The 12405-nt window shown below is 35.5% G+C and overlaps 1 protein-coding gene across 1 annotated transcript in view; it reads left to right on the top strand.

Moving 5' to 3' along the window:
* LOC142348823 (uncharacterized) overlaps window positions 1-12405 on the top strand; it is a 34638-nt gene that overhangs the window by 10835 nt on the left and 11398 nt on the right. Inside the window, exons 2-3 of the mRNA XM_075400349.1 lie at window positions 1638-2019; window positions 9906-10003. Coding sequence (XP_075256464.1) covers window positions 1638-2019; window positions 9906-10003 — 480 coding nt within the window. The remainder of the gene's footprint in view (window positions 1-1637; window positions 2020-9905; window positions 10004-12405) is intronic.

Here is a 12405-nt window from a genome sequence, read left to right on the forward strand (position 1 = left end):
AGACGATAACTTCGTTCGTTTTGAAGAAGAATGTCAAGAAGAAGATAAACGGGAAAAAAAGTTTTCCGAGTTTTCAAAAAAAAGAGCTATTTTATTAAATTATTCAACCTGGTGATCAATAGACTCTACAACTCTTCAATTATTGTTTACTGCTTTATACTAGAAGAAATTAATTCGAATGATCTCCTGTGACAATAAAAGGGGTACAAATAAAACAGATAAGAAAGTATTTCCATCTTCAATGTTCAATATTGAAAGTCATTGATTTGAAGTTCATTCCATGAAACCGTTTTTTGCGTCACAGAAGTTTTGTAAGTACTTGAATGGTCACCTTTTTTGATTTTAGAAGAACTGTTTGCAGAAATAACTCCAGAGTTTAGAAAAAAATGAGTTTTCTGCTTTTAGTTTTATTTTTTCCAATAATTTTTTTGCTACTTTGAAAGCTGTAAGTTCCCTGAAGTCATCTATTTTCCAGAAAAGTTTGTTCCATACAGAGAAACATCATTGGTTACATTCATTTTTAATATGCGAAAAACAGAGACGGAAAAGTCTTTTAAACAAAATTTGAGAAAAAAATGTTCTGTTTTCTTGGTTTATCCTAATTTTTGAGAGCTCAAAATTATCTTATTTTGAGACCTCTAAGAAATCTTTTTCCAAAAAAACTTTTGTTCCATACAAAGAAACATTAATGTTTCCATTAGTTTTTATAATACAGATAACAGAGAGACCAAAAAAATTCAAACAAAATTTCGAGAATGAATAAAAAATATTTGATTTTTTTGGCAATTTTGGTCAAATAGTTACAATCGTTAATTTTTAGGCTTAAAACTGTAAAGAATTACTTGTGGCCATCAAAACTCATTTACTCTACTAATTTTATCACAAGTGTCTGTGTTTTATCTTAAATTTCAGCACGACCTGTCTCCCCGAGCGATAGTTTTTCTGATAGTTTTTAATATAAATCAAAACTAGATCCCGAGGGCTACAAAACGACGTCTTTTTTTTCTCTGCGATGCGCTAACAAAAAGTGAAAATTTGAGGAAAAAAATCCAGCCTCGCATTTTGAAAAAAACGTTGGAACAATACTATTTAGACTGCCATAATTCGACTCCGAGGTTTCAATTTTAAATTTTTTGCTGATTATTATTACTGCAATACATTGTGTTTTCATCCTTTACGGAAACAATTTGAATTTCACACATTTGAAAAACTTGGAGAAACCAATAAATCTTCTCACGAGCTTTTGTAGCAATTCTTCTTTCATGATTGTTGTTCACTGGCGCTTATCATAATTCGAAAAGCGAACAATTTCTGATCTATTGTTTTGACGATGTTTCTGTTATTTCACACTCTTGTGATCAAACAGGCCGTGTTAAAATTGAGAAGTGGAAAAGTGTGCGTGGTCTATTTCGTCAATCGGAATTATTTATTTATAAAGTTGATTGCGTCAATAATGCCACTTTGTTTCATAATTCATTCCCAATCGCGTCAACATTTTCTTGACCTACCTGTACTCCTATTCCCATAATTTTACAACTTTTGGGAATAAAACAGCCGCCTATTTTTTGTTTTATTTATCAACAACCAAAACGTGAAGATGTAAAAATAAATCATCATTTTCTCCTTGTTTGTTTTAGATCGATCAACACAAACAAACACAATCACAGAGAGAGACTATTTGTAACAGTTAAAACAGTCTTCAAATTATATCTCGACTCTTCTCAAAAGCTGTCAAATTTGTTCAACATTCATCATCAATCAATAAGTACAAAAATAATGATGAAATTCAGTTCGCAATATTTCAATTTGAACTCAGGCGCAACAAAGATTATTTCTGGGACTAACGAGGTGTGTTTGGATGGCAATTGGAGAAAAATCGGGAGTGATGATGATTTGCTTTCGATGAAGGAGCCAGAGCAGGGAAAATGGCGGTGGATGAATAGCAGCCAGATGAGTTTACGCACCAGTTGGTCATGGACAAATGTTTTGATCATATGTGTTGTCCTCGCTCAAATTTTTGTAAGTTATTTTATCGTTTATTTCTTTCTTCGATAATTGCTAAGATTTCTGTGTTAGCTGTAGCATTTTAAGGATAGTTGTAGTAAAATTTGAAAAACTCACTTCAGAATAAAGTTATTTTATGGAGTAAAAACTAATTGTTCCGACCAACCTTATTGTGAAAATTTTTTAAACGGTTTCTAGACTTGTTTTATCTGACTCATATAACGAGGCCTGTTTCTGATGTGTCTCGGGACCCTCTGGTACAATAATTAAACTACAATAATTAAACTATTAATTAAACTATCAGGAGCTCTGATTGATATTTCGATTTTTGATTATATCCATTTGATCCACTTGACATCATCAAAATTTTTGAGTTGAGAGTAGGCATCTGTTTATAAAATTATTTACCCAAGTCATGTTTGGATGTTAAACTTTCAAAAATCTTGGAATACTGTGCATAATCCTGCAGGATTTAAGCGTTGCACAGGCGAAAAAAAAAACATAAAAAGCCTGAAAAATACGAAAAAAGCTTAAAGAATCAAAATACTAACATTATGAGCCTATGACGCGAAAAATTTCAATTTTTTGTTCTTCTTTTTCCTCTGCAATCTATTTAAAAAACTGAAAAACATGATTCTTTCCGGCAAAACAAGATGGGCGCCATTAGGAACTAACGAGGCGAGAGCTGAACCGGAAGGAGCGTGCAAACATCTTCCATGATAACCATTCGTCTTGAAAGATTTTGCATGCTTAGCATTCGGTCTTGTCCATGGCCATGTCCCAGTTTTGAACCGAATCCCATTTCTTTGTCTTGTTCTTTATACTCGGCTTAAAAAGAATTCAATATCTTTTTTGAAGAAAAAAGTTGTGTTAAAAAACACAGGACTAAATTGAAAAATTTTGTAAATTTAATCGAACTCTTTTGTTTTTCAGAATTATTCGAGTTGATTTCGTTGACGTTTTAAGAATGAATGTTATTTTGAGAATATTTTTTTCAATGAAATGATCAAAATGAAAATTGAAAACTGTCTCTATTTTTACCATTTTTAAACGTTTTTGGTGCCTTTTGTATACATTTGTATGTCTGCTCATAATTTGAGTTTTGATTTATGGGCCCCTAAAACTTTCTGCTGAACAATTTTAAATTCATTTTCAAAATATCCTGGAAAATGTAATATATAATATTGAGATATAATATTGAGTTTTACAAATTATTAATTTCAGAATACTCCACTCTTCTGTACAGAGAACTTCTTTCTAGTTGTCAGTGCTCTTATATTAAGAAAGGTGTTAACCTACTGGTGTATTTCATTCATATACTGAAAGCACACAATAAAACTGGTAATGATCAACGATGAAAAAGCGCATGCAATTAAAAGACTAACTCTCAAAAATACGATCACGCAGAGAAAGAGAGAGACAAAATGAAGAAACACGATCACACACACACACACACACACACACACAAGCACACATTCACACACACACACACACGAAAAATTACTCAAACACAGAGAAACGAACACACACAAACGCACAAACACACCAAAATACACACACCAGAGCAAGCAAAAGCGAACACAATCACAAACAAATTATTTTTCACACACACACACAAACCAGCCAACACTTAAACGATCTGCCTCACACAAGCACTGACACAAATACACCGACAAAAATACACAACACACACACAGACACACAAAAACACATTTAAACACAGAAAAAAACCCACACATAATAACGAACACACACGCAAACGCCCATTCAGTTGTTCCCACACACAAACTGACAAAATACACAGATACAGAAGCTAACAAACACATAAGCATACACAAACACACGGAGATGGACAGAAAAACAGATAAACTCCAACTCACTTACACAAACCCACAGAAATTCTTACGCACTTAAGCACATAAGCGCATATTGATAGAGACAAAACCGACACAATAAATCACAAAATCCTGAACTTGATGGAATCAAATCTCTTACAGCAAGCAGTTGACTTCGAGACGAGAGGAAGCAACTTACTCGATGTGGCTTTATTCGATAACTGCTCTCTAGTAGCGCTATAAGAGGATGAGTTCTCAAAATCATATAATTGCTACGATCATGATGCAATCTGTCTCTTACTGGAAAACCAAAATCAGAAAATCAAACCTCCCATCGACAACTTTTGAAGTTTTGGTTATGCAGACTACTCGGAAATGAATAAAACCATGGAGCAAGCTGAGTTTGAAGCAGTCTGTTACTCAAACATCGACAATATGTGCAACGAATTCGATGAAAACTTGGAAAAAATCATCGCAATTCACGTACCCAGGAGGACAAAAGATTGTCAGTCAGTACCACCATGGATAACCCTCGGTACTTCGAATCCGATGAAGAGAGTGAGGACACAAAAACGACATAAAGAATTGAAGCCAACTAGCTACAGAAGAAACCTGGTAACCAAGATGCAAACATGGTCACTGGAGTTGCAGAGTCCGATAGGGTGATGTACCAGGAAAAAATGTGGCCGGCTACAGATAAAAACATGATCTTCAAGCATCTGATAAGTCTAAATAAATCCACTTTTCTCCCATAAATGATGACGAGAAACGGAGTTGCATATTCAAGCCTCCATGAAAAAGTCTTCCTGAACAACTTTTTTCGATCCGTTTACTCTCCGAAAGTTGAGTTAAGCTCTCAGATATCAAATTTGAAAAGCCTAAGCTGACGAACTTCAGAATTTTGCAAAATAAAATCTTTGACATCTTAGCAAAATAAAATCTTTGACTCTTGATATCAAAAAATCAAGAGGACCGAACGGATACCCTCCAATCTTATTCCAGAAAACAGCCCTCCACATTAGTAAGTGCCTCCACAAACTATTAAAGAAGATCAGAAGGCTTCAAAAATTCCCAAAGTTTTGGAAAGTGACAGCTATATCTCCAGTCTACAAGAAAGGAGACAAAAGGATGGTTGAAAATTACCGCCCTATATCCCTATTGAACATCGACTGTAAAGTACTGGAGCAGCCAAGGTACAGAGCACTATACGACTTTTTTGTGGACCACATGGTCTTGTTTGAAGGAGAACAGTCCTAACGAACATGATTTCGTTCCTGAAAAGAATCTATAAGGGACTTGTACTTGGCATGATGAAATCATGGAATTGTACTTGGAATTCTAAAAAGCTTTCGATAGTTCTAATTTTTGAACTGCTGAAGAAAGTGGCACAAATGGGAGTCGGAAGCCGCTTCCTCGAACTCCTATACGATTAATTAAAGGACAGGAAACATTACTTGAGAGTAAAAAAAGTCACCTCGGAAACACTAAATGTCACAAGAGGAGTACCAGAGGGCTCACTTCTTGCACTCTCGTTGTTCTGCATCTTCATTAACGGTCTACACGTGCTCAAGTGCTCAAGTTCAGTAGCACAATCATCTTTGCTGACTACCCTAAAATCCTCCCAATTGCGAAAACCACCAAAAAGCGCGGGAGGAAGTACTGGCAATCAAACGATAGGTGAAAAATAACAAAAAGGAACTAGCATTTGAGAAATGTGCTCAAATAATCTTTCGCGGAAGTCATGTCGATCATCACCTGGGCGCAGAGAAATTCAACTCTGCAAACGAAAAAAAAGATCTGGAAATCACAGTGTGCAGCACTTTGTCTTGGTCAGCATATGTCAACGCTGTTCTGAAGAAAAAACCAGAGTTTTGTACGCAGTAAGGGGAAATGTGGTCTTCAAAGTCAAGACGTTAATTTAGCTCAGACTTTATAAACCAATCGTTTTGCCTTTGCTGCTCTACGGAAAGAACTGTGTCCAACTGACAAAAACTAACCAAAAGATTGAGAAGTTTCAAAGAAGAGCTGTCAATTGTATAACCGATAATGAAGAACAGTACCAGACAAGCCTGCTACTACTGAATATACTACCGCTTCCATTGTATATACAGCTGAAGACCTTCTCACGTTTTTCGAAATTTTTTCAGGAAACACCCGACGGAATCAAATTTTCTGATCTGATTGAATCTAGAGGACGAAACTCTGAACTGTTCAATCTGAGGAAAGTCAGAATTGAGAAAGCCAGAAGTGAGTTCATCTTCAAAACCGCAAGAGCTGTCAAAAAAACGAACTTTGATATCGACTTTCTAAAAACGGAAGCCTTGAAAAACAGAATCCTGAACGTTATGTGGAATTTTGACAATAAATGTAATTCAAGAGATAAATTCGTCAACAAATGTTTTTCAAGAGATAACAGTTACTCACTCAAACACACGCACTAACACTTACACACAAACGTAACCAAACAAAGATAATTGCAATTGGCAATTAGCGTGCGGTTGCCATACGTGAAGAAATAACTTGAACAGATTTTCGACGACTTGCCAGGGTTAGACTCCCATCAGCCATCGGCTGTAAATCTACAACAACAACAGCAACAAAGACAAAAAATACATAAAACAAACAAACAAAAACACTCAACAAAAACAAATAATTGAACTCAAGCGAAGACAATAACACACAATTTATGTTTCACACACAAAAAACTAGACACAAACACACTCCCTCATGCAAACACCTACACAAACATACGCAAAAATTGAAATACAAACACATGCAGAAACACACGAATAAACGAACACTCATGCAAACACACAATCATTTCCTACACACAAACACATATTGCCTACAGATAAAGAACGAAACACACAATTTCGTACACATGAGCACAAGAACACACAAACATACACAAACAAACACAGACTCAAACTCACACAAATAAACAGACAACCCCAAACACACGCTCACTCTCCAAACACAAACACGTACAACACACATATAAAACACAAACACAAAATTAGAAACAAAAAACAACACACATATACGCACGAAAATGAACACAAGCATTCAAAATCACTTACACATTAACACTCACAAAATCTCACTCCCAAAAACAAGCAAAAATAGAAAAAAACTATAACATACAAACACAAACTTATCCACACTCTCATAAAAACAGAAAAGACAAAAAACAAACACCACCACACTACCACAAGCACGCACAAAAATACACACGAACATATATTCACTCACTCCCTCCCTCTATCTCATAATTGCACACATTTGTATACAAATAAACTCACACAAAAACAAACACACACAAAAACTCACTCAATTGTTTTTTCCCTCAATCATTCGCTCATTATCACACGGAGAGAAAAATGCACAGAAAAACAAAAACAGTCATTGAAATCCTCAGTAAGAAGATAAACACACACTCAATCACTCACGCAAACAAAAAACAAAAAATCAATCTCTCAAACAAAGAGTGACAGATACTCAAAATCAGAAACACCAAACAAAACACAACCACAGTCATACAAATAGCTCAAACCCACCTAATTAACCCAGAAACGCAATCTCACACACAAAAACACTTTAGCAGACTGGCAAAACATACATCACACACACGTACACACGCACACACACACACACACACATCTACACACACACGCCGAAGCACACACATACAGTCACTCACTCAAACACACACACACACAACACTAACACTAACTCTTACACACAATTGTAATCACACAAAGAAAACTTATATAAACCCTAACAAATAGAGTGAAAAGTCTCTAACATAAACAGACACAAACAAGCACACAAAAAAACTCATGCTCTCGCACTCTCACACTAAGAAACTTCCTTCGTTCACAGATAAATAATCAGACGTATAAACAAAAAATCACTGACTCAAGCACAAAAGCACTTTTTGATAAGGAAATTATAACACACATGCACAAAGACACACAAAAGCAAATAAACAAACACGACCGAAAAAAATCAAGCGCAGTTTGTTTTTAGCACACAAAACCATGTTATAACATACTAACACAAATCCACAATTACAGAAATTCGCACATAAACAGAAACTAGCTCCAACGCGCACTCACTTTCTTGCACACAAAAACAGAGGTCACACAGATAAAGAAGCGAACACACATATATACACTAGCACAAAAGTAATCCGGCATACACTAACAAAAACAAACACACCCACTCACATAAACAGACATACTCTAATACAAACTCACTCTCTCAAACACAATCACACAGATAATGAAACAAACACACATTCACATACGCACAAAGCAAAACAATAAAGCAGACACACCTACAAAAATACACAAATTTTCAAACTCACTTTCACTTAAACACGCACCAACTTTTACTATCTCACACACAAGTGCTCTTATATACAGGGAAGCCCACACAAGAAACACAATCATATAATAACATATCCACCCACACACTCATGCACACGATTTTTCACTCACTCCCTCCCTCTCCCACATACGTGCACGCACTTGTAAACACCTGAAAACCCTCAAAACACACACACACACAACAAAAACTCATAAACTCACTCACTAATTCACTCAGTCACCCACAAACACACAGAGTGAGAAACACACACATATACACAATCACTCATTCATTGGGACAGAGGATTACAAACACGAAAGTCAAGGCAAACATCTACACAGACAAAAGCACACACCCACTCAAATGCACACTCAGACACTAACTCACTCAATGACACACTCAGAGATGGAAACACACGAAAAAAAAAACAAACACGCGCACTAACAATTGCAAACAATCAAGCAAAATTACTCACTCTCACACATGCATACAAAAGTGCACATACGCGCTCAGTCACTCACGCACATACAAAGAGAAAAAAATAAACATAAATACGGATGCAGAGAAACGCAAATGTAAACACATATTCGCGCACAACCAACCAAAACAACGCATATACCATCATGCACACACGCAAGCAAGCAAGACCACACAAGTACCCTGACAGAAATGAAATAAAATTGCACACGCCCAAGCAGACACACAAATAGGCACAACCAGACATACACGAAGAGACACACAAACACCCACACCGTTAATAACTCACTCTTGCACGCAAAGAGAAAGGCACATCATACAAACATACAAATACAAGCTCAAGAGTGAAACCACTAACAGAAACAATCAAACACAATCATAAAATCAAATGTAAACGAAAACATAAAAATAACTACTCACTAGCTCACTCACATACACACATACACCTAGTTACACACAAACACTAATTCATTCAATCACACACAAAAGCACACTTTTTCTATATAAACATAAAGCGCTCACAACTAATTAAATACAACAATATACTAAAGCTCTAACTCACTCTGACACACACACAAACACACTTGAACATGAAAAAAACAAAAGCGCAGGCACCCATATAAACACAAGTCACAAACACACACACAAAAAACACACACACACACACTCAAGCAACACCCACACACTCACTTATATACACACCCACTCGCTCTCAAACACACATGCAATGGCACGCAATCATTTGTATATATTTATATACATTATATATATATATATATATATTTATTTATATATTATATATATATATATATATATATATATGTCTGTATATAAATAAATATTTATATATAGTATATACAAATATAGTGTATATGTATATATATATATATATATATATATATATATATATATATATAGTATATACAAGTATAGTGTATATATATATATATATATATATATATATATATATATATATATATATAAATACTCACTCACTCGATGTATACATACACAGAGACACAAATACTCTCGCACAGCACACAAACACAAACAAACATACATACTCACTCACTCACTCACTCACTCCCTCTCTCACACACACACACACACACACACACACACACGTTTACTCACGCATACATTCACTCACGCGCTCACTCACACACAAGCGTACGCAGTCATGCATACACCTATTGTTTACTATTGTTTGTTTTGTAGGTGTGTCCCAGCTATGCAACTGCGTGCAAGCAGTCTGGCTTTCCCTCTGGATTCTGCAACTGTATCTCCATTGGCTGGTCTTACAGGAGCTGCGCCAAGTTAGTACCTTTACTTTTAGCGCGCTATTTGACCTATGATTGCCTTTTTTCGGCTGTTTTTCGGCTATTCAGGTAAAAACGACGAAAACCGACGATTACCTATAATTCACTGTGAGCCCGAATAACTTTCTATTCAGACTATCCTGTGCTAAAATCCACCTATGATCAGACTTTCCAGACCAAATTTGCAGTGACCTCTGATCAGACACTGTAGTGTTCCTTCCAACACCCTGTAATTTCCCTTTGGAAGCACACGGGTGTGCGCTCGAGTGGGTTTCATCATAGCTCATTTTGGGTCTGGACCTGAACCTGGGAAAGTATTTTCAACTGACAACATTGTTTATCAATATAACTTTTAAACCCTCAGCGAAGACCCACGACATCCCTATGATTTCCAATATCTTGGCAAAAATTTGCCTGATTTTCCATCTCAGAAAATTTACCAACTGTAGAACTTAAAAACACACTCGAAAATATTTCTGCTGATGACGTGCAAGTATTCCAAGATCTTTTGTCAGCTTGAAGACAAATATTCGCTGATTTTGGAGATATTTTGAGATAAGACAAATTTTTCTGTATAACATGTCCAAGGTCTGCTTCACAATTACACGTAAATCCGTAGTGCATAAAATTTCTATGAGTTACTTGGCTACATCTCCACACAATCTTATCAACTAAAATATTTTTCGGGGACCTAAGAAGCCCAATTGAAGTCACCCAAATGTGTTAGCAAAAGATTTTGAAATCCAGATTCACCGGAAATTCACCAGGGTACGATCCAAAGGTTGAATCCGCTGTCTGGGCCATACATTTGCCACCTTAATTTGAATCAAAAGTCCGTTTCTTCGAATCGCAGTCTGCTATATTTCTGCCACATCACCCCGGGCGGTAATGTGTTTTCAAACATAATGCTCTTGCGCTGCTCATCTAAAACTTATGCTCCCCGAGCACAAAAGAAAAAACATTTTGCATTAAAATATAAAGTAAATCACGACGTGAATAGTCACAATTGATAGGCATAACAACAGATAGGCAAAAAGAGAAGAAACTAGACCTGTTGACCGCATCAAATAGATGTGACACAAAAAATTACCAAAACTCTATCAAAATCAGGACAAAAATCAGACACATTGACTAAGCGCAATGAGCCCACTCCTTGATTTGTCGAAAAATGAAAAATGCAGTTTTTATAATGTTATTGAAAATAATGAACATTCAAAACAAAACTGCTTCAACTATTATGAATTCATCCTCATCCGCACCTTAAGTTTGCGGCTCAAGAAGAATGAATTCAGCAAATGGGCGACTGAGCTCGGTGTTCACAGCAAAATTTTAAAAAAGAATTGAAGTTAAGAATTATGCATGATTTAAAAAATTAAGATTGCAAATGTTGTTAACGGGAAACAGGGTTGCTAAATTACAAAATTTGTATTCACTATTTAATTGCTTCTTTTGAGCTTAATTTCCGGCTGAGGCACTCCATTACAAATTAGAGAAGAATTTTTTTTAGTTTGCAACGAAACGGTACAGAAATCCAAAGTGAAACAGTTGCAAGCCTGGAAACATCCGAAGTTTTTGAAACAGAAAGCTTATTGATCTTTCGTTTTTAGTTTTCTTGAGACGTAGAAGCAAACCGAAGTCTGTGTAAAATATGAGAAAATGAAAAAGTTAGTCTGGCATTGACATTATAGAAATGATTTTGAATCACTAATCTCGAAAGGTGTTGAAAAGTGTATAATTGCTTTGATATCGCTAGCAGTCTAGCAATCTGCAAGCAAGATTTTACAACCAGTTTGATGCATTAAAAAGCAGAAAATTTCTTTTCAACATTTAGAGCATAAAATAATTTTTTTTCAAAAAAAATCTCAACTTGCAAAATGAAAAAGCCATTTGGCTAATGTTACATACTGTCAAAATGTAAACAAAGCAATGCATTATTTAGAGTTTTTTCAAAAACAGCACTTAAAATTGGTTTACAGCGTTCTGAAAAAAACGCATACAAAAAGTATTTAGGTACTGTAACTCTTATTTCTATAGTAATTTCTATAATTAGAAGTCAAGGATTCATTGTTTTTACACTCAGTCACGCCAATTTCTGCTGTGAGATGTCTTCAGTTATATTGAACTTTAGGTTGGATTGTATTGCCTGTCGAAACGTGTTTAAAAAATTGCTCTCGAATATATAGGAAAAAACTGCTTGAAGAAAAAATTGCACTTGAAATTTTTTTTTATTTGGAGCTGCGCGTGAAGAATTTTTGTTTCTAACAGCTTATATCGTGCAGTTTCGTATTTGGTTCTGAGAAAACCACCTTGCATGCCCTAAATGGCTGGCTTGTTTGTTCTGTAAACCAAATGCAATGATTGGCTTTGCATAAAATGACATTGGAATCGAAAATGCTTGA

Source organism: Convolutriloba macropyga, chromosome 10 (assembly GCF_964194025.1).
Source record: "Convolutriloba macropyga chromosome 10, txConMacr16.3, whole genome shotgun sequence".
NCBI classification, from domain to species: Eukaryota; Metazoa; Xenacoelomorpha; order Acoela; family Convolutidae; genus Convolutriloba; species Convolutriloba macropyga.